Here is a 24663-nt window from a genome sequence, read left to right as displayed (position 1 = left end):
TCGGTTATCGGCCATCGGTCGCGCGCGGCGCAGCGCCCAAATGACACATTATACAGCCATCCACTGAGCAACGCGATAAAAACCGACTGGCGGCTTCCGACGATAATGCTTTAAAGTACTTATCGATTGCAAATACGAGTAGTAGAGATGAAAACTGAAGTGCAAGATAAATCTATGAGAAATTCCGAAATAAAAGAGACAGTACCGCTGCGCATCAGGACGCAAATTGCCAAGGACTCTAATTTTTAAAATGAACGTTGGGTTTATATTATTATTCATGGGCTAAAGTAGGATTGAATCTCAAAATGCGTTGAGTTTTTCTACCGTAGACACTTACATCTCAATAACAAGGTACATTAAGCGCCGAATAATGTCATCCGAGCGTAGAAATTGAATCCCGTACAAAAGCAGGTGCGAGAACGAGATTCGGCTCAGTCGCTTGCAGAATTTAAGAAGAATTTTCGGATATTTGAGATAAGAGAACTAACTATACGTGTTTCATTTTGGAGCCAAAATAAACTTTTCTTTCTTTCTTTCTTTCTTTAATTAACCTACTTAATGTTTACCTACTTCCAATAATAATATCAACCCCTTTTTAAAAAAAACTTATTTTTTTTAACTTCACCCCATAATGAAACTAATCCCAATAAATAAATAAACTCCATATTATGTTAAATTTTCAATTCATTGCAATCTATTGACTGACTATTGAATGACTAAACTTGTTAAAGTATTATTCATAAATGCTTGTTAAAACTTATGTTAGGTTAACTCTCTTTTTGTCTTCATATTCTGTCACTTCAACATACGGCTTTCCTAGATACAGCCAAAACATATATTTCGCTATAAAAGGTTTGTAACTTTTACGAGTATAACAACGAAGTAACTATTTTAGCTTTACTTCATATATAAAAATACAAAGAAGTAGCCACATATTACAGACAGCGACAGAAAACTAAACGGCAATGAACACGAAATTAAAACGAGCAGCCTAAATTTATGTTAACTTAGGCAACTGTAAGCACTACGCTAATCTTGCTCTAAGCTCATGCTAGCACTAACCCTGCCATTTACAATGTTGAGCGCATTAGGTATTCGCTTCTATAGAAATTATACCATTTGTAAGGTTTAGAAGTAAATCTTTCATAATTTGTCGAAGTACATGACGAGTTTTGAAGTCGAAAACGGAATAAAATACAGGTTTAGTACAGCAATGCATTTGTCACGTATATATACCTAACTTGCATCAAACGTTGATTTTATTGCAATAAAAATGAACACACAAAAATCAATAGTAGATAAAACAAGATAATAGACCTCTATAAAAGTGCCGCAGGTCTGGCTAACTTTATATCCATAGTTATCTTGAGTGCAATAATTCTAGGAACTCTTTGTAGATAAAGCTACAATAATCCAGACTTGTATCGTCCAGTTTCATTTTATATGTCAAAAGGAACAGTTTTGTAATTTGTGGAGTGAAAGCGACAAGTAAAAACAACTGCCGCTATGGAGGAGATAACTGTTGACAGGTCAGGCAACGATGGATATGCTCCTGTGGCAACGGAAGGTAATATCATTGTTTTAAACTCGTGCTACTCACTGTCATAGATAATTAAATGAGACTTTTAAGTGGAACTTGACTTAGCTCACCTCACATCTGCATGTAGAAATTACAAAAACCTGAAATCTGATTTCGTTATTGTTTGATACGGTCAGCTATTTCGTATGGCAGTAGGCGTCTACTCTAGCAATATTGTAGCCTTGGGGTAACTCTTATTGGATTTTCATGAGTTAGGAAACTGGTAAAAGTACGACGGGCTTGGATGTTTCACTCAGTTCGTATTTACCCATGTCCACCACCTTTATTACTAACTTTGAAACATTACAAAGTTTTTTATCGGTGCTGTTTACGCTTCGCTTACAGGACTACCTACATATTCTTACGCTATGGTTTTGACTCTTTATTCGGTCATTATTATGAAACAGAGTTACATTCAAATTAAGTACTTAATATATAATCATAGCTCAGGACATTGAACTCTGCAGTACTGGTTTGTACTGTCGATGTGATCGAAAGATATAATTTAAAAACATGATATAAGATTTTCGAAATAAAATGTTTATTTGATGTGATCACCCTATCAGTAATAATCTCCCAAACATCAATCCTTTGTTTGCCGAAAGGTTATCAGTCACATGGTGCTGATAAAGGATAACCTACTTTAACCTGTATCTATAAATGGGATTTCTTAACCTGAAGACAGAGAAATCTGTATGCGTTTCATTTGGTCGGTTGTGTTTTGCTTGGAAGTGCAAGATGAGGCTAACGTCGGGCCAAGACAAGGACGGCGGAGCGGCTGAGATGGCGCTCATGAGAGGTTTGAAATTGCCGACCTAATAATACTACTTAATTATTGATATGATAAGGGCCATTATATTATAAGTATTACATTGTTACTGCAAATGAAAAAGCTTCGTAAATATTTGCCCCATTTTTTTAAATCAGTAGTAGGGATAACCTTGTCTGAAAATCTATTTTAGTTTATTTCTAATATAACAGAAAACACTTAAAGAGAAGTTTAACACGAGATTTTAATTAAATATAAAATTTATGATAGTTAATATCCGGATGACCGAGCTTTGCTACTAAACTCGAATACCCCCACATAGCAAATTTGATCGAAATAGTACGAGCCGCTTCCGATAACCATGAAATAAATACAAGAATTACTCTTATAAAGGTATTATAGATTAGGGCTCATTTCTACTTAAATAATGTTTCCTTGATAAATAAATGTGTAGTTTTAAGTTTACTTTAGTTTATTTATTCACTCAACATAATAATTACATTATATTATTATAAATACATTAAGTCAGATTATTTTGACGACCAGATGGCCTAGTGGTTAGAGAACCTGACTACGAAGCTTTAGGTCCCGGGTTCGATTCCCGTGTCGGGGCAGATATTTGTATGAGAAATACGAAAGTTTGTTCTCGGGTCTTGGGTGTTTAATATGTATTTAAGTATGTATCTATCTATATAATTATATTTATCAGTTGCTTAGTACCCATAACACAAGCTTTGCTAAGCTTACTTTGGGGTGCTTTGGGACTAGGTCAATTGGTGTAAATTGTCCCGTGATATTTATTGATTTATTTTTATTTATATAAGAATTTATGCTGAGATCGTCAAACGTGTAGCATTTGTGTTTTTATTTCAATATTTTTTTTTATAAAATAATGTATTTTTAATACATATCCATAATAGGTACTTAGAGCCAATAATTGGATCAGTTTCCAGTATTGAATATTGAAATTTAAAATTTCTTTCAGTATGACCAAATGTGAATAACATAACTCACTCCTAGCTCAAGAATAGTAATATCAACTCAAAATAATCCAGTATTTTAATTCAGAGCCCTTCTAAAAATTTCATGAAGGCGAAAACAAAATGGAGTAGGTAGGTATTATTTTGAGTTGATTGATATAAATACTCTTGATCTTTGAGTGCGATAAGTATCTATTGCCCGCTTAAGATACAAATTTTCACACAAACTTCTATTTAAGTATTGGGATATTGCCGAGTTCACGAATAATAAGAAGCCCATGAAAATGTTCTGGAATTTCGCGAATCAATAGACCGCATCAAACGACTCGTGCGTATTGTTTCTCCCGAAGTAAATTTGACGGTGGAACAAATTTCAACACAAGTGTTTCAATAATACATCTCTAGTGTACCTGACAGACGTCTTTATTCATCTCGCTCTGGAGTGGTTTCCCTTACTTTCGTCACAAGTCGCGTAATTATTTCCCCAAGTTGAAGACTCGAACTTAAGCACGTAATACGAGTATCTTATGTCAACTGGATGTTGTTGTTACGGCATTGTTGGTACCTGGTAACTTTGCCATGGTTGTTATCATCGACGAAATTAATCTGGAGGTGTCATGGCCACTCAACAGATTTTTTTTTCAAGATGGCCGCGTCATCTGACGGTAGAATATTAAATATGGCGCCGCCGCTCCAAGGGACCTATACGAGTATATGTATAGTGAAAATGACACGTTTTACTAAATTATATTTGTTTGCGTTAATCAAGAGTGCTTTTCGCGTCAAATCGAAACTGCTACCCGTCGTTCTAGGGTTCTACACCTCATTTTTAGTGATGTGCAGTACAGTTGACGCTTTCGTAACAAATTTAGTTTATAATAATAATATAATAATCATAGACTACGAAGCGTTTCATGGTACAATAAGTCTTTACATGTTTATATTTAACTTGATTTTCAATGTGATTGAATTGGTTTGAAATATGGCACAGATGTAGTTCGAATTGTACAATTTTTTTAATTAAAAAAAAACCTCTGTAGACAAACTATATTAAATGATATTGTAACGGATAACTCACGTCTTAAACCGAGTTCGCGTGCTCCAAAGAAGAAGGGCTACGAAACAGCCCGAAACATGTCGAGCTAAACTCGGTTTAAGACGTGAGTTATCCGTTACAATATCATTTAATATGAGTGAGTCTCACGGTAGTTTAATGTACAAACTATACTTTTAGTTTTTTTTTCTAAGTTCACTATTTCTTATAATATCGTGGGTAGCAAAAAGTAGTTTCGGGAAAATCAACGTTTAAATAGTGTCAATTTGTGTACGCTGAGTTTTTTCTGAGTAACTATCCGCTTTAATAAAACCTTTGTATAATATTTGTCTTGTTTGAATATCACTGATTTATTTCCTACTACTATTCTATAAAACCATTATACCTACCAATTTACCTATGGATTTTACCATACATTTTACCATTCCGAGAAATTGTATAAAGACATTCAAATCTGTTAACCCTAAATCGAACAGAACCGGTCTGGTGATCAGCTTTCAAATCGTGATTAGTCGCACCCGCCGAAAATCTAACGCCATAATTCACAGAGCACGGTGTATTTTAGCGAACCTTGTAGATTTTCAAGTAAAGCAATTATTAATTTTTCATTAAGTAACCGTAATCACAGTGTTTACAGGTTGCCTACATTGCAAATATAGCTACAAATTTCAGTTTTAATTTATAAAAGATTCATAAATACAGTGGCAGTTAGTATTTGAAAGATTGTTAGGAGTCAACTCATTACACTGCTGCGTCATTCTATTGTGTATTTAATATTAGATAACCTTTCTCTCTTATTAATTGAACTTATTCTTAATCAAAAATTTGGCCAAGTGTGAGTCAGACAACGTGCAGTATAGAGACTAAGATGCCACAAATATTAATTATTTTTTGAAACGCTATACTCGTTAACTTAAAAAGTCTACTTAGCCGTGATCATTGTCTTTTAATTTCTTTATAAGTCCTACAATTAATTAAAATAAATTCATATTTTTATAGCCAATGATTTAGCTTACATCGTTTAATTAAGTCAGTAGCTATAATTCATTTACCTAATCTTAAGTAAACAAAAAGTAGCAGTAAGCTGCAAACAAACGACACGGCGGCCCCGGGCCGCAGCCGGGTTAACGACGAACTTAACCCCGCACTGTAAATAAGCAGCTGTCGGGACGAGAAAGAAACTCCGAGCCTTTAAAGGGTTAAACAGGAGCAGGCGATCCGATAGCGCGGAATAACTGATTCCATCACTAATTACCGCACTAACGCGGCCACAAAAACTGAAGCCACGAAACCAAAATAATACCCATCGTTTAACCACTTACATGTACTATGGCCAGCAAAAGTGCAGGCTATTGCACATGTGATTTTTAATTTAGATTTGTTTATATATTAATGTGGGGGCTTTGGCCGCCGCATCCGCTACGCCTGGCAATTGGCCACCTTCGGTTAATCCTATTTTGAGCCCGCGGAAATTTTAATTTTCATTCCTTAAATATTCCAATTGCGAGAATTTCTGATTAGGAGGGATTTTCATCAGAAGGAAATCGTAGGTTGAATTAGTGATGATAATATTTTTTGCGTGACTTCTATAATTATTTAAATTAATTTATAACGCACTTCGAGGCATATCCAAGATAAATATCGTTTAGTAGGCGTGGCGCTGTAACAATTCGATTCTCAATAGATTGCCTAAATTATTACTTTACGTCAATGATAAAAAAAAAACAAAGAATTGAACCGGCTCCAAAAAAACATGTAAATAATTTTCTGCCAGTTCAAAGTCGGGATCTTAGCACGAAGCCAGCACATAACCACAGACATAAACAAAATACATAACATAAAAAAACAACCGAATTGATAAACTTTTTTGAAGTCGTTCAAAAAGCATGGCAAAGCTTGTGTTCACTAGCTGCGAGGTGTGGTTATCGAAAACATCCCCACGTTACCTAACTCCCGTTTCTGGAATTCTCTGGGTTGTCTAACGAAAATGTTCTCTCCACGCTACTCGTAGGTATTCCATAGCTACATACAAGTAAACAACGTTACCTACTTACTTAATTTCATTTCGCATTTAAGTCATTCGTCGAAACAAAAAGTTGTATTTCACGGAGGCTTTGACAAGAGAAGTAATCCGCAGATTACAGGCGTTGCCGGGCAACACAAAGGCAATATTTCGGCTTTTGGCTTTCGGCGTGGGAAGACAAAGCTTTGAAATAGCGATACACAAATAAACAATGACGGCCTTTGTCCACTAAGTATGTGCTAGATATTATTTGCCGATAGGATTTGGCCTTGTGTTACAGATTTCGGTACTTGATTCTTATTTAGACAGCGTTATTATGGGAATGATTCGTTATTTATGTATGCTAAGATAAATATAAAAAGCCAATTCTCACTGTTCAAACATAATGTATAGTCTTAAGGATCATCATTATCATCAACGTCATCATCTCCCACTGCTGTCTCAGAATGAGAATGCTAAGTCTGTGGTTATAGTTACGCCATTGAACTGTTTCGCACGTGTATTCAGGTGTCCCCACAATGTTTCCCTTCACCGAAAACCTCACGGTATGTTATTTTGCACATAAACTTTGAAAAGCTTTGAGATGGGGGTTTGAGAACTACTTAACCGACGATCCTGTTCACGGAAGGCCAAAGGTCAAGGGTCAAACCATGAGGCAACCACGGTTTTAGTCATCATATTTTTATAGTGTTTTAAGTTAAGTGTGTCACTGCTGGTTTAACCCCTCTCCAACGCTCCTCTACTTGCTTGTTTTTATAATGTTTAAAACTTTCGTGATTTTCATTCTTAATTAAAATACCACAAACGGGACTTATCACGCTAAACACACGAGTAATATTTACCTCGACGTTTCAACCACATTACAGTGGTCGTGGTCACGAGTAGACTGAAGGGTGGCAAGTCTGCCTAGCAGCGCGAGTCCTTCGAATTACCCGCACTTGATCACAATTAGTACCGGCACTCGTATCTCGAACTACCCGTACTTGTACCCCATCATCATCGTTATCATTGACATCGTCATCGTGTGTTTAGCGTGATATGTCACGTTTGTGGTATTTCAATTTTGCTTTTTTTTTTGTTAAGAAGATGCTCCTGTCACTTGATTTTATTTGTGTCCATGTCATCCCACTATATTTTTGGTATGCCTCGTTTTCGATAGCAACAGGTCCAATGGGTATCTATTTGGGCTCATCGTTGTGTTTGCCTTCGGCAGGCATGACCAGCTCAATTCCATTAAAGTTTACCAATAAAGATTTTAATCAGAGCTTGGACGCAGAACGGTATTCTGTATTATGTCCCTAGTGCTAATAAAGCAGTTTGAAAAGCTCCCACGTCGAGGGCACACCGTCTGCCTTTTTTCACTGAACTAATTAAACTGTAAACATTTTTGCGCGACATTTAAAAAGTTAATTAAACTCGAAGTAAGCGATCCTGGGCGGAAAACACAAAACATTGAGAGCGGGTTGAGACTGGAAACTGAAAACGTTTTAGGTCGAGTGCGTAATAAACTATGCTCATAGAAATTAGGTACAATCGCGACCATGAAGACTGGAGCTGCCCATACGTTCAAAAATGTCGGACTCTTTTAGAGCATCTAGTTTTTGAGATTTGTTTACTTTGGGACTGATTCAATTGTTGCAAATTGTATTTATTTTATTTATTTGTTTTAATTATTGTTCACTAATTTTAACCACGATTAAAACACGTGTTCATAATTTATTAACACTCCTGTGCCCGCAACATGGACCGCCTAATGAAGCAAATTATAAATTTGACAAAGGTACATCTGAACAGAGCCCACGCCGCCACTTCATTAAATAACGACCTCACCGACCTCGTTAGCCCAGCATCTGCTTGTTGATTGAATTTCGCATTCTGGGTAAGGTCCTACCATGCGTTATATATTAACGAAATTGTAACAAAAGAAAGAAAAAAACACAATTGACAAACTTTGAGATAGTTTTCTCGTAACAAGGAATCCATTCTATATGGCCGGTATCAAAGGGAAGACGACAAAAACGTATGACTGAAATTGCAGTGTACATTGCCTAATATGATATAATTTTATATTATTAGCAGACGAGTAATAGCCGTAGTAGTGTAAGGTAGTGTGAGTGCTCGCAAAGAAAGAAAGAAAGAAAGAAATATAGAAAGAAAAATTCGCTTCTGTGGACCCAAGAGCTGGCGCGTACTTATCCCAGCGGATCTCACTTACGGTCCAAAGGGGTAATGCGGCCAGCGTCATGGGAACCCTGCCACAAACAGATCTTTTAGACGGGGTATTCTTTTTATAATTTTCATTGTTACAGTTAGTTAAGCTATCTTAGGTTAGTTCTTTTTTATGTATGTAAACTTTAAGAATAAATACGAATATAAAAAGTAATATTATCAAAAGAAAGAAAAAAAATTGCCACGAAAAAGGAAACACTAAAATAATACATTTATTCCCCTTAACCCTTCCCTTCCTGCTGGGCATTGCTATACAATCTTTTATCTTTAATTTTAACAAATTTGTAAAAGAGGTGACCTTTTTGAGCATGTCAAACACATATACATTACACACACATTTACATTAGTGGACATTTCCTTTTAGTGGGCTAGGGCTTTTCAAATACAGAAATCGATTATTAACGTAGTTCGAATAACAAACAAATAAACTAAAAAAGAAAAATAAGAAATAGAATCAAATTAATTCCTCCGTCTATTGTTAGAAGTCGGTTAAAAAAGTAAGAACTGACATTCTACTTTTTTTTATCTTTACTACTTAAGCAATTTTATAATCTATGCTTTATATTAAATTTCAGTCATTAACAACCGTCATGACAAGACATCGTTATTAAAATCCCTTAAACTGTAATTTTTTGTTTGTATTTAATTGGTTTTGATTAAAACATTCGAATACAAACAGTTAGTTTAGACAGACAGCCGAATCAAAGGATGCATCTATTGTTTGTAAGCAATAGGTTTAATACGAGTCAAAAATTATTAAAAATACAGATTAAACTCAACTTAACTCTACAAAATTAAGCATGATCGATAAAGATCACTCTAAATATCGATGTGAACTAATAGTCATCTTAGTCGGACCAGAAACACGGAAGCAATGTCAAAAGTAAATTTTAGCAGACACATGGATGGAACTGGTGAGCATATATATGCATTAAAAAGTAAGTAAATTGTATTTAAAAAGCACTCAAAACTTCCGTAAAGTTTAAAAACAAAGGTCTGTTGCATCAATAATCTGTTGTGGCTTTAACGATCTTTGCATCACCACATGGCTTTTCCGGCGAACCGGCGACGGTAACACACGACCACGACCGCGTCGCGCGATTAAGCTCATCAACTAAGCAATGGGCTGCGCACTCCGGTTGCAGTCGCGTGCCAACATCAGAATGATACCTTAACCAAGGTAACGAAACTAACGAAATTTGGATCATATCGGAACTTGCATCAAGAAGTCGCCTTTATGACAGACAGGATTTATTCTTTGTGACAATTTTCTAATCTTATTGTATAATAACCCTCCTTTGGGCGGTCGGGTAAAAACCTCAGTGTGCGAATCCGTCTCACATCTACGAGGAATAAGGGCAATTGACCGGTTTTTTGACTGAAATGTCACTTAAATAAAAGGCACACGATGTCAAACGACGGATTCGATTTGTAGCATTCGAACATGGCGGATGTAGACGATATCTAATTTTGCTATTTCTGTTTCTTTGGCTAGGTTGAAGTATAATTTTGATAGTGTGTTATGCGGCGATTAACCTTAACAGTGAACAGTGATCACAAAATTCTATATTTCTCTCGTGTCTGACATTTTTTTAATGCGCAAGTTGTCTCCACGTGGTTTCTGGAATTTTACTATCAAGTTGCAAAAACTACAATCACCGTACACGTCCCTCTCAAAGAGAGTTTACTTTGACACTGGCGAAATTATCCTATTAATTAGGACAGAAAAGCCGTATTTTAAATGAGAAGAAGAAGAAGATGTCTAACGACGCCGTAAGGTTATACGTAGCAAAATATTATTAACATCATCATCAGCCTTTATACGTCCCACTGCTGAACACAGGCCTCCTCTCAGGAGAGGGCTTGGGCCGTAATTCCTACGAAGGCCCAGTATGGATAGGGAACTTCACATACAAAATATTGTACTCAGATCTTTTATAATTATTTTATAAACTTTTTGTATTGCATTAATTGTGAAAACAAACTTGCGGAAGAATATTATTAGGCACTGTTGCGGCGCTGTATGACTTCATGTCTTATTTACTTCTTATTTAAGTCATAATTCCGATCACCCAACAGGTAAGTGCAGAATTTTCCAGCGGGACCCTATTTTATTGTATTTAGCAAGATCGTCGGGATTAAAGTCAAAATTCAACTGGATTGTTTCAAATACATCTTAGCTTACAATAAATTTCAATAATAAATTAAGGAGTAGCGACGGGTTATTGTGCTTAGCGTCTTGACTCAGATAAGCTGGTCTTGTGTGAATATTTTAAAAGCTTTGCTTCAGTACAGAGATGATTCCAGCGTCCTGGTTAAATTCCTTTGTTCGTGCTATATTGATTTTCCATTGGGATTCAAATTAGTTGGCCGGTTTTAGTTAAATCAACGCTTTTCGTCGTTTGATTTCATTTAAATGACAGGGATACATTTATAACCATCAGCCGATGTCCAAATAACATAGGTACGTTTGGGAAAAATATGCTTCAGATTCACTCATGCGTTTTTTTTCTCTAATGTACATTCGTGTGCTTTAAATGTAAGTTGGACGTAGGACGTAATGACTAGCCCAATCTGAAAGAATTGCACTCAACAACGAACAAAAATACCAAGTCGAAACTATTGTGTGGACATTCCTTAATAACGGCTAAGCACGACACAATTTCCAATGAGTTTTGTTCGTTTCTTTTAGACTAAAATTTAAAGCTTCGGAGTTCTTTTTAGAGCTGGGCTGACGGAAAAGGCTCCCAACGAGCTATATATACCTACGATTTTAAGATTTTCCCTTTATGTAGGTAGTTATAGGATGACATTGTATGCTAACAAAACTATGGATTCTTTGTGATCTGAATTTAACGATTTTTATTTATTTTTTATTTTTTTATTAAATACTATCTCTGTACCAAATTTCAGCTCGCTGTGTATTCTGGAAGTACTAAGTTGTTTACTTTTGATGATCTTTTATCAGTCAGTCAGTATCAAATTTTCGTAACTTTGCAACCCTATAACTTCTTAACGAACGAACTATTCTTGTAGTATAAAGTTTATATAGGTAAGTAAGTAAGTACCTACCTATCCTTTGCTTATCAAATGAGCAGAATTTCAACCTTTCCCTATAGCCCAGTACTACTAGACAGCGGCGTGAAAAATACCCCGATATTCCGAGAAAACACCGTAAGACAGTCTGCCTTCTACTCGACTTGGCTTGACTTGATTAACAAGTTATTAGGTATAGGACAAGATAATAAATATTATTTTAAAGTACCGCACATTAGTTTAAGTAAGTAAAATTAAATGTGTATAAACACAACTTGAAATTGTTTAGAATAAGAGCTAAGTTGTTATGGAGTTTGAGCAAGTTGGCTCACAACTCACGGCGAGCTATGTCCGTCGAGGGCTTTCACGTATAACTCAATTCGCCGTGTTATTGTCTTGTAAATAAACGCGCTCCTTTCTCCCGTTACATTAGCTTATTACTTTCACAATAATACCAAATGAGGCGCTGGAATCTATTATCAAAGTAGAAATTTATTTGAGTGGTTTGCTCAATCTACTTCAAAGGCATGATTGATTAAGTAAACAAAAACATTCACGGAGAATTTGACGAAAAAATTTAATTATTTTATTTTATCCAGCACAAACAGACGTAGCACAACAGAAGTAGGTAGCTACTTCGTTATTACTATGTTATCCCATTTTTAGCAGGACTTCGGAGGATATTAAGTAAAAAACTTTGTTACATTTTCCTCATAATACCGTATCGATTTCGTATATCATTTCCGTCCATTCATAGAAAAACCGTAGATAATATTAGTAATCACCGGAACGCAAAGATGAGCGTAATCAACGCACACACACATTGGTCCGCGGAGGGGTTGCGTCGTGACGTCACGGCAGACAGAGACGGTGCGTTGCATAACCCAGGCGTAGGATAGAGAAGGAATATAGGCCAAGCTCCGACCTACCTTCCCCGGCTGATACAGTGGCAGGCCGGGGCACCTACGGCAACTAACTTATAATAAGGTCGTTCGCAAACGATGAGCCTTCAAATTACGTCTCCTAGTATTTTTGTCATGCAGACGGCGTAATTTTGGCAGTGCGTGATGTATGGAACAAAGCCGCTGACGTCGGCGGAGTAGAGTTACGCCTTGTACACCGCAGTCGCGAAATTGCGAGGGTTCCGCCGTTGCCCGCTTTCTCCTACGGCTATTAGGTACGCTCAATAGAATTCAAGCTTACGCGAGAGTAAATAATACTGGATATTGTAATTTAGCCTGGCAGGTTACGCTTCGTGGTCGCCCACACATAATTAATATGACACTAAAGGTCTGTCTATATTTACTGAAATGTATAATGACGTGCGCGCGCTATTTTAAGCGTATAGGTACCTACGTGGTAGCAACGAGCGTCAAATAGCGTTAATATTTTATACCGACATTAATATTATTTCGTTAAAAATGTGAAAAAAAACAGTCTAAAATTGGTTAATTCAAAAAAATCATCGTTTTGTTTGCGAACGGTAAATGTGCCGTGTAGCTTTGAGAATGAGCTCGTATCGGGCTAGAAACGCGTTAGCGTCTTGTATGATATTTGTGATAGATCGGTCTGTATAGTTGCATACGGCAATGTGCTAATTTATATGGAAGTGAGGCCGGGTGGGTTTTTGAATCCAATTATTTATCTATTAGTGTACCTAAGTGATAATGTATTGAAATAAAACCAGGTTATTTCAGGAGATAGTTAGTTTAGCCTAAATGAACATAAAGGTTATGATGATTTAAAAACCCTGAGAATATAATACAGGTGAGTACAGTTAAATTAGTCCAACTATACCGGGTGTGGCCTTTAATATAAGCAAATAATTAAAACATAGATCACACTCCTCAAACTGAACAATATTAGTTCAGCGACTTTTAAAAATAATATTTATTACACTTTTATGTTTATTCGAAGAAGCAATGTAAAGCAAAATGCTTGATGTGTTTAGCGTGACAGGCGACGTCGTTTGGATTCTCGAATGGCGTACATTTATAGCAGTATTTTATTTGTATGACAAAAGGAAAATTCAAAGACTCCATTATTTTTACAATTCGCTGAACTAATGTTGTTCAGTTTGACGAGGACGATCTATGTTTAATTTTTTGCTCGTATTACAGGCCACACCTGGTATGTACCGAAATATTTCGGACTCATTTTAAAAACTGATTATTTTAAATAGGAATAGAGTAATTTTGTCAGCACTTAACCCATTCTAAATAAATAACAATAACAAACAAAAGTGATAATATAATGTGAAATAATAATTATTATTATAATATTGGTTTTATTTTTACTCTGATAGCTTATGTTATTATACTAGTTCTATGTAATAAACTTATAAATATTAAAAGTGAAAAAAATATTTTTAATTTATCCCATACCCGTAATAAATAGTTACCTAGTTAAATAAGTCGAGGTAATAAAAATTAAGAAATTTTTAGTTTTTACAAGTGAAAATGGCTGTAAGTTTTCTGCCACAGACTAGGACTCGTAATAAATAAAATGTGTTTGAAATAAAAATATTCCTGATGTAAGGACTGAAACTTACAGGATAGCCAACATTCAAGCAAGCCGCGGCTGGAAGGCAGACAGGCCGTTCCCAAAGCGTCCATATTAAAGCATCGCTTCTCCCGCCTAATAATATTACTTCTGTCTGTATTTCGCTAGACACAAGTGTGCCCGGGAATCCTAAATTACGGACTAAATTTGAGACTAACCCCCTGTTTCACCATCCATTGATTAAATTTATCCGTCAAATTATCCAATGGGTGGTGAAACAGCCCCTAAGTATAAGTAAATGTCAAAGGGAACTGCAGATAAAGGTTTGGTATACCACCTTATTTGACGGTTTCCGTTGACTCAGGTTTAAAATTAATTTTCATACAAAATATTTAGCATGTTAAGACTTTAACGTAAAAAAATTAACCGTGTATAAGTTTTTACTCTTTATTGTCCACTATTATTATACCTACCTACTTCAAAAATATTTATTCAAATGAAAAAGACAGAAGGAACGGATTTCTTTGTCGAAAAACTTTTATACTATTTATTACTTTCTACCAACGATCTGATGGAGATCGCGGGAACCAGTTGGATACGGACAGCACAGGACCGATCGTTGTGGAACTCTTTGATCTTTGTCCAACCGTGGACGTCTTTCGGCTGATTTGATGATGATGAGGATGATAACTAGCATACGTCTACATCTTCGCCTACATTGCAAAATGTATCCGTTACTTTCTCTTTTATGCAAACTTGTCCTTACAATTACAAAAACCGTTCTCATACTCGTAACAATGATCATGTGGCAATTCATTTCATTTAAGTACTTAGGGACTATTTCACCACCCATTGTATTGATTAATTTTATTTGACGGATAAATGTATATTCGAACAAAACAAACAGAGACGGCATCACATTTATCTCTCAAATATTTTTTTGAAAGAAAGAAAGAAAGAAAGCCATAAAAACAAACATAGAACAAATACAAGACATACATAACGCTAAACAGGTCCCCACTCAATTTAATCAATAGATAGTGAAACAGGGGGTTAGATAAAAGAAAAACACACTTGACACTTGAGATCTTTTGAGCACCATAACTGCTCAGCTACTTCTGCTGCTGATTATACCTATACATACCCATATTCAAATTCAAATTCAAATCATTTATTCAGTAAATATGCCGCAATGGGCACTTTTACACGTCATTTTTTATACTACCAGCGCTTTCGGAAAGACCATCATTGCCAAGAAGAATGCGCCACAAGAAACTTGGCAGTCTTTTTTTTAAAAAAAAAATACTAATAAAATACTTAAAAGCTACAGTATACAATTAAAGAAAAAATTACAAAATAATAAAAATAATAATACAGGGATGTATGGGGTCTCTTAGTTACAAAACTAAACACTAACTATATCTACATTCAGTGGAAGTGTAGAATGCTTCCACCGTCATAAATTAAATAATAATAATAATAATAATTCTGAAATATACATTTCAGGTCAAGTAACCATTAAGCTTTTGGATTCCGAAATTCCATACGATTCGTGGAAGCAGCGCGGATAAAATTGCGGCGAAAGGTTATAAGATTATATTTTTAATAGTCTTAACGACCAGCTAGCGTCAGTGGAAGTATATTAGCTCCAACAGTTTCCTCGCATTAAAAGTTTGCGGAAAAGTGGCCGTTACCAGTTTATGAACGACGAAATTCATTCAGACAGCTAATGCGCTGTACTAGAGTTATTCCATTCGTGCTTATCCGAGCGGCTTTCGAGCACTGTTGCTCTTTTTTATGCATATTCTAAATACATTTATTATTAAGAGATGTCTCTTCGATCCATTTTCCATAAAAACGTAGTCCAGGTCTCATTTGAAAACTAGGCAACAGAAGTAGATGGAATTTTGTAAGTATGGCCTAGACGTAATTTTCTATGCCTGTGGTTTTTCAGATTTTCATATAAATGTGTAATATGAGAACTCAAAAGAAGAAGTTCGAAAGTCGACAAAGAAAGGGGTCAACTTTGCATGAGAATTACAGAAAGTATTTTTTTTTATCGAAAAAACAGGCATAGAAAATATAATGAATATCTTGATTGTAAAATATCAATGATTTTTGTGCTATACTTTTCATATAATATAAGGACAACGAAACCCAAAATTCAACCGCCCAAATCTTGGAAAGCCTACAGCTATCTCGATTTATGATCTTGATACACATTATCGAGGAGCGGAGTTGCGGGAGCGGAGGTGCAGCGCTGCGCTGGCAATATGAATTTTGAGTTTTTGACATTGTCATAGAAAAATTGTAATTTTCTTACGCTTGGTGTAACAGTCGTCCTACAAGAAGCCACTATTGATCAAGGCGATTGTAATTTATGAGTTACTGAAAGACGTAAAAGGGTGACTGCTTCAGCATTTGGCAAAATTTGCAAAATAAGGCCAACTATCCGCCACAAATACGATTAAAGAATTGTTGTATTCAACATTTAAAAGAAACAAAGCAACAAATTATGGTAAAAACAACGAGGAACGAGCCACTGAATTTGCAAATTTACTAGGTATTGAAATTAAAAGGTGTGGTTTATGTTTGTTGACCCCGTTGACGGGTACATGGCAGCCAGTGCTGATGGAGTTATTGGAACAGACGGCCTTGTCGAGGTCAAGTGTCCTTACTCAGCATCTGATTTAATTCTTCAGGACGCTATACAAAAAGTAGATTTTTGTATGTTTTCCGATAGTGGTGATATTATGTTGAAGAGAAATCACAACTATTATTACCAAGTCCAGGGTCAGCTGCACATAAACAGGAGCCAATATTGTTATTTTGATTTATGGACACCTTATGGCCTCAAATATAAAATTGACAGAAGTGACTACAAATTTTGGGCAGACAAAATAAAAACTAAACTTAAAGATTTATAATGGTACCCAGTGCATTCTGCCCTAATTAATAGACCTCCGAATCCCTAGAAATATGCCAATATGAGACCGGGTACTTCTACCACAAAATTTATGATGGCCAATTAATATGGCCTAAGATTTGTAGCTTAAAATTGCCGAAAAGAATCAAATATTCATAACCAGCTATCGACTATCTAATGCCTAATAGCCAACATTTGAATTTTTCTAGCAACCACTTTTTGACAGCTGTCATCCCAGTACATTTATTTTAAGCATTTGCGCGAATGCGATTGTACTGGGATGACGGCTGCCAGGGGGTGGTTGTTAGAGGAATTCAACTGTAATGGTTTTATTGCCTTACTTGTCCAGTTTGGTTGAGGGATACTTATTACTGTTATATGAATCATATGTATGAATATTAAACATCAATAAAAAAAGTTAAAAACGATGTGTACTTGCTTAGTTAATTTTAAAATATAATTATAAATAATCTTAAAATGCTAAAGATAAAGTAAATCAAGATAAACACGGTGTATAATGTACCTATGTATGTCAGCGCTACGGGTTTTTATTTGTTTGTGAATTAGCTGATTATTCCAGAGAGACTCGCGCGGCCTTTTCCTGAATGGAAAAGACGTGGAAATGTTTCTTGCATTTTGAAAGAAAGATAGAAAAGAAACGAATTTATTTATTTGTGGCTGGTAATTAGAAGGTAATACTTGACAACACGCCTAGATATAATACATAGAGTGCATATCCTCAGAATCATTACTAATGCACTATTTGTTACAACGTGTTGCAATGTGTTAGTATTAATATTCAGTTTTTTAACGTTGGATACTTTATTCAGTGACTAGTGCTAGCTACGGGTATCTTCAACTAAGAATAATCAGTAACCTACCTAACATGACTGAACAACTTTAGGCTGAAACGAGTAAGTCTCAAAAAGTACAAGTATGCCCACTCAATCTACTTAAATATACCGGGTGTAGCCTGTAATATGAGCCAAAAATTAAAACGTAAGTAGATCGTTCTCGTCAAACTAAACAACATTAGTTCAGCGACATTTAAAAATAATTAGTATTCTAATTTTTATTACACTTTTAAATTTATTCGAAGAAGCAATGTAAAGCAAAATGCTTGATGTTTGTAGCGTGACAGGCGACGTCAGTTGTGTTCTAGTTCTAGGATAGCGTATATTGATAGCAGTATTTATTTAATTTGTATGAAAAAAGGAAAATCTAAAGACTCCATTATTTTATTATTATTAATGTTGTTCAGTTTGACGACTAAGATTTATGTTTTCATTATTTGCTCGTATTACAGGCCACACCCGGTATTTAAGAAAGTAAGCAAATAAATTTTAACCCTACGTTATAACCATAGCGCTTATAAATCACGACATTATTGTGACGTCATATGGACGTGTCGTTAATTTTTAAATTCACATAAAAAATTCGCGTCGCTCCCATCTGACATAACAAAAAGCCGAGTTTTATAACCGCATCAACTAAACAAAAGAGATGTAAATAAAATGAGCAAAACATCAGCAGGAAATCTGCTCGTGCCATCCCTTAATCTGTGTCACAGCGGAGACTCGCTGAGAGCAAGTGAATAAATTATAGCCCCTAAGTGTTTTTTCTCAGATCTAAGCTTTATTTATTTACTGCGACGTCGGCGCTCAACTTAAGAATTTCTTCCTAGTTTTTTTTATAAAACTATTGAAAGTGAGTAAAAGTTAAGCTGGCATAATAAGTTTGAAATCTGTTAAAGGAATTAACAACCCTATCAACTTACTCAGGATCAAAATTTTAAAATATTTTACGAATTCGATTGGTTACGAACTTAGAAGGTTATGAAAAAAATCTTTACAATAATGATTGCTACTATCTATCTATCGATGTCATTTTGTAAAAGGGTTGGCACTACACAAAGAAACCATTTCTCAAACGCGAAAAAATATTTATTTACCCACAAAAAGCGGAAATCCTTGCTAAATGTCAGCATGAAATCCACCCCGTATTACTTACGGGTAGCGAGAAAACAAACTTAAGCAAGGCAGTAAGTTATTGTGTCATCGCGGGATCCCGCCGGGCCGCGCTGAAGCGAACCTCGAGCCGGCCATTTGACTTGGTCACGGCGCCCGCGCCAGCGCCGGCCGATAAATGACCGTCCGATACGATAAATTGGGGACGTCAAAGCGTAAAGGACTCACGTTTCTAGTTTACGGACTTAAAATTGATTCGCTTTATCCAGCCTGCGAAAGTTGATAACCGTCGGCTAAATAAAATGATCGGTGATAAAGAAAATTGCTCAAATAATCAACGATTTCAGTTGGCGATAGGCGAACTGCGATAAATTATTTACGTTTTATTTCTGACAAAAAAACACCTCGGAATTTATATCAAGATGTATGATGTATGTTTAGAAGACACAAAGCTCTTTATAGTGGTATTTACGTAATAGTTCGCCAAAGTTGGTTCTGTTATAAATAAACAAAGGCTTGCTGTGTTCAGAAACTATCGCAGGTTTTAACGCTCATAAATATTAAACTTTGTCGATGTTTCACAAATATGGACAAATTTAAGAGGAATTCGTGAACCTTATTTTGAGAGGCTTATGGGGTTTTCTGGAAAACAAATAATTATTATTTTTGAAAGAAAATTGTTATCAAAACGTCGAGGGCACGCTTTGGGCTAGCCACAAGAATAAAGACATTTATTCTTGTGGTAGCAGTGCGTCTTGTAATAAACCGCTTAATCCCTATCCTCATAGAATTATATTAATTCCAAAAAATACGTGCTGTAAAACAACGTGCCAAATCTCGATTGAAATTATTTACTTTATAAAAGTACCTAATCAAATCACATAAACAGCCAGCCTAACAAATATGTAGATATGATATAATAAAAAAATCAAAGGCTAAAACTTGACCTATTGTGAGATTCCACATAAACTGCGCCTTTTACTGTAGAGTCATTTGGGGTAAAAGTACGCAGTGGGTAAGTGCACGCAATCCCATACATTTCAGACCGAAATGACCGATTTACCCCACATGACTAGGAGTTATCGTTACTATTACGCACTTCCGTTTTCTAGTTTAAGTTTATACCAACAATGGCCACAACAGGCCAGTTTTAGCCAAATTTACTCTTTTGATTACATCTAAAATCTCCTAGGCTTGGCTGTTAAAGGTTTCCCTACTTTTTGTAAGCAAATCTTCTCAATCGAGATTTGACCCGTTTTTACAGCATATTTTTGCAGGGATTTCACTACTTTTTCTATGTAATATGAAATATTTTTTACTAAGACCGCACTTAGGTATCTCCAATAGTTTTGTTTCTTTTTTTTTATGGTATAGGGGGCAAACGAGCAGGCGGATCGCCTGATGGTAAGCGATTACCGTCGCCCATGGACACCTGCAATACCAGAAGAGTCACAAGTGCGTTGCCGGCCTTTAAGGTAGGAGTACGCTCTTTGGTTTGGTTTGGTTTGGTTCTTGGGTCACATTAAAGAGACCAGATAGGTTCCCCAGATTTTCAAAAGTCCAGGATTCGAAGGTTTTTATTTACGTGGGTATTGAACGCTGTCTTACATCAAATTTTAGGTCCCTAGTTATTGTGGAAGTACTATTTCACTTTTGTTTCTTAATCAGTTGGTCAACAACATTTCAATTCTATAACTTCTAAACGAAGTATTTATAAGAATTCTTATAAATACCCTTACCTTGTCAAATGAGCAGAATTTCAGTTTCCCACTAGATCTCAGTGCTGCAAGGCAGAGGCGTGAAAATACGCTGAAATGGTTCGAGAAAAGATAGTAGGTGCGGCAAATGCTTTGTGCTCGACTTGGCAGGGGCACTGCCGTACCTCCAGATACCCCCTTATTGATTGGATACTTCTATACAATCTTAGGCATAAGAACATAGCATTATAGGGGTTTATCCTTATTAAAAGAGTTCTTAATCGTTATTAAATATAATATATATTATGTACTTGAATTAAATATTAAATAAATATTTTTTAATAACTCTGTATTCTTTATTTTCAGGTATGCACAATTTTTCAATTACGAGGCACGAAATTGCCTGCTGATCTACGTAAGTAAAGATTCTTTACATTTCACAGCTAACTCAAAGTACGAGTACACACTAACACTGTTATTTGGCGAAAAGAAAAAGGAACTAGTTGAGTGTGCGAGTTGGCACGCTTTAGTTTCTGCTCACGAATATTACAGTTCTAACAAATAGAAAAGATTAGATTAGATTTTTTTAGATTTAGATCGATCGAAAAGATTTTCGTTTCTGAAATCACGAACATAAGCAAACCCAATTTTCATGAGCTAATTAAAAAGTTCTAGCTATTAAGGGATGGCTGTGAAGTCGTTTTTAATTAAATTTAATAAAATTAAGTTTTACATCCCGGAACTGGGTGATGAGCCTTTTTATATGGCTTTTGATAACGCATTAAAAATAAAGAATTAAATTATTAACTGTTTCATTTACCAGCCTTTCATTTTAATCGTATAGCATCGCTGCTGTTGTTTTAGGCCACAAGCAGATCGTGCAGAGCAAACGTATCTTACTTAAATAATTACTTATTTTCGTCTTTAGTCTGTATTATCTTATTGCACGGAATGAATAGCGCTGTTATATTACACACTAAATATCTCCATAATACCTATCTATGTCAGAAATTTAGTCAGTCTTTTTCCTACGTTGAATGGGAAAAGCAAACAATTTCTTTGAAATTATGGCCTTGACCGTTTCATGAAATAATTTTCTATAATTTTAGTCGCTTCTGGCGCTTCTAATTAAAATTGCTGGCCTTCGTTAGGTACGCCGCCGACCGACCCGTGAAATGAAACATCATTTGTCACAATTATTACGCTCTCAGGCGGAAAAAATACGCTTTTGAAAATTCCTTTTAATTTTTCACAAACGTTGTTACGTTACCAAGTGAACTCAAGCTTTAGCTAAGTTCGCCTAAAAATATAACATGAAAAGATCACGTGATCGTGACGTGGTTTTTATTAGTTCCAACATAAATCGAATTCGCGGCCAAATCTTTTGCTTTGGAACCCTCTCAACTGAATAATTAACGCAATTCTACAGCACCTTGATTTTACCAAATTATTTACTTATCGTCTTAATGCGTCATTGAATAATTTGGCATATTCATGAGACCTGGATATTGACAGATTTTCGGCTATTAACCAATTTATTTTGTTGGCTTCACTTTTGCTGGTTTTACTCTGAGTTTTTGTATAGCTCGATAATATCCAGAGCTTTAGGGCAATAAGGAGCAGTGATGTGATATCGTAGGAACTCTATTCCCTCTGAGTGATGACAAGTATGGCTAAGCTAAAGCAGCGTTTCCACCAGAAATGTGCGAGGATGTGTTGCGATGCGAGAAATATGTTTTGCATTAACCAATAGAAATGCTTCATTTACCTTGCCTCGCTCCGCTCAGCTGTTTCCATCAGAGATGTGCTGTGCGAGGATGTGTAAATGAAGCGTTTCTATTGGTTAATGAAAAACACATCCACCGCAACACTTTGCACATTATTGGTGGAAACGCTGCTTAAATCCGTGGAGTTTATTAAGGATATATGTATATTCACGACAATCGACCTAGTTCTACGCTAACCAAAACCTATGTTATAGGTACTTGGCAACGAATAAACATAGATAACTACTCAAATAGATACCTACTTACATACATAAATATTGCTGAACATCCAAGACACGAAAACAAACATTTCTATTTTTCATACATAATATCAGCCCTAACCGGGGATCAAACTGGAACTTCAACCTTTTTAGTTAAGTTATCTAACTACTAAGCCTTCCGGTCCTCATTTCAGTTTTACTTAACTCTCAGTTTTCTCACTCTGCGGATTGACTAACGAAATGTTCAGTAATATAGCATCTACCACAGAATAGATAATAGTACATATACTAAGCATAAGTGTGCATTCAGATAATTCTTTAACGGTTGTAAGTAGGTACTATTGATAAAGAAGTCGACTGACTTTTGAAGCACTTTAACGATCTACAGGATAAAGAACACGTATCATTTTATATTATGCCATAAACCGGTTTTGATAAAACATGTCTAAGGATCATCGCTAGAAAACCTGCTTTCAAATAAAAAACCGCATTCAAATCGTTTCACCCGTTTAAGAGCTACGGCGCCACAGACAGACACACATAGCGGTCAAACTTATAACACCCTTCTTTTTTCGTCGGGGGTTAAAAACAGTCTGTCAAATGTCTTAGATGCTGCTCGCCATCTCTAAAATACTCCCATCGTAAAAATGCATTCAAACTTATATTTTGAGAGCGGCGCAGCGCTCTACGCTATATTTGTCCTAAAGACTATTGGTTTTCAGAATATGTTCAAATTTTCTTGGTTCGAGTTCTGTACGAGACAGCGAAATCTAGTTCAAATATAGTTAGAGTTTCCTTATTGATTATATAAGTACACATACGAGGGATGTTTATGCTTTTGCTCACGCAGCTAGTATTTATAACAGTAATCATCATCCCAGCCTATATACGTCCAACTGCTGGGCACAGGCCTCCTCTCAGAATGAGAGGGCTTGGGCCGTAGTTCCCACGCGGGCCCAGTGCGGATTGGTAACTTCACACTTCCATTGAACTTCCATTGAATTACTTCACAGGTGTGTGCAGGTTTCCTCACGATGAAGAAAAACCTTCACCGTAAAGCTCGTGGTAAATTTCAAATGTAATTTCGCACATGAATTTTCGAAAAACTCAGAGGTGCGGGCCGGGGTTTGAACCCACGAACCTCTGCTTGAGAGGCGATAGGTCAAACCACTAGGCCACCACGACCCAACCCCAAGTAACAGTAATAAAATAAATAAATTATGGATCTAATCACTTAGTAGATGAAACCACATTATCGGTTCCCGCTGGCGAAATTATATGTATCGTACCGTACGTAACGCAGCGCGGTCTGACGCCGCGCCCAGCTGCATATTTAAACAGCACCCCGTTTACACAGAATATTTGATAGCTGCGAAGTTTAAGTTCGTGAATTCGGAGCAACTGTAAATAACAATAAATTATTACAAGCCCGGGCGCCAGTTGCTAAAAGCCTGAATATAAAATTGAACACTATTAAGAGTGTTTATCAGTTTCCTTTGTAGATGATATTTAATTAAACCTGCGAGCGCCTAACTTGAGAAAAGGGCTCGTTATTTGCGAGATTTAGCTTGAAACACGTCGTAGGTAACTAAAATTGTGCATCATATAATTAAGTGTACGTAAGGCGTAGCGAGGTATGGGCAGGGACGATGCTCACGAACCTCAAATGGCACAGACTTGGTTTTTATCGCCTGCCCTCCCTCCTTAACGGAATTCTAGCTATTATAACAAGATTATAAAGTTGCAGCAAAGAATGCAGAGTTTTAGCTATTCTTGATTTAGTGACACATCGTTGACATTTTATGATTTAAATTCGGGTTTTGTTCCGCGTACCTTGATTTTAAAGAAGACCTATTTTAGAGGTACGCGGAACAAAACCCGAATTTAAATCATAAAATTATGAATGAAATGCGA

At 35.9% G+C, this 24663-nt stretch overlaps 1 protein-coding gene across 7 annotated transcripts in view; it reads left to right on the top strand.

Moving 5' to 3' along the window:
- The window catches only part of kcc (solute carrier family 12 member kcc), a 414959-nt gene that overhangs the window by 293438 nt on the left and 96858 nt on the right, over window positions 1–24663 (top strand). Inside the window, exon 1 of one of the 7 annotated variants that reach the window (XM_074102154.1) lies at window positions 1446–1567. The exons of 5 other annotated variants lie outside the window; for them this stretch is intronic. In XM_074102154.1, the coding sequence (XP_073958255.1) occupies window positions 1507–1567 (61 nt within the window). In that variant the 5' untranslated portion in view covers window positions 1446–1506. Of the gene's footprint in view, window positions 1–1445; window positions 1568–2284; window positions 2379–24663 lie in introns of those variants that run through there. One more of the 7 variants, XM_074102152.1, reaches the window with a different exon arrangement.

Source organism: Choristoneura fumiferana, chromosome 18, assembly GCF_025370935.1.
Source record: "Choristoneura fumiferana chromosome 18, NRCan_CFum_1, whole genome shotgun sequence".
NCBI lineage: Eukaryota > Metazoa > Arthropoda > Insecta > Lepidoptera > Tortricidae > Choristoneura > Choristoneura fumiferana.
The sequence above is the reverse complement of the archived record's forward strand: the minus strand, read 5'-3'. Positions and strand labels throughout refer to the sequence as shown.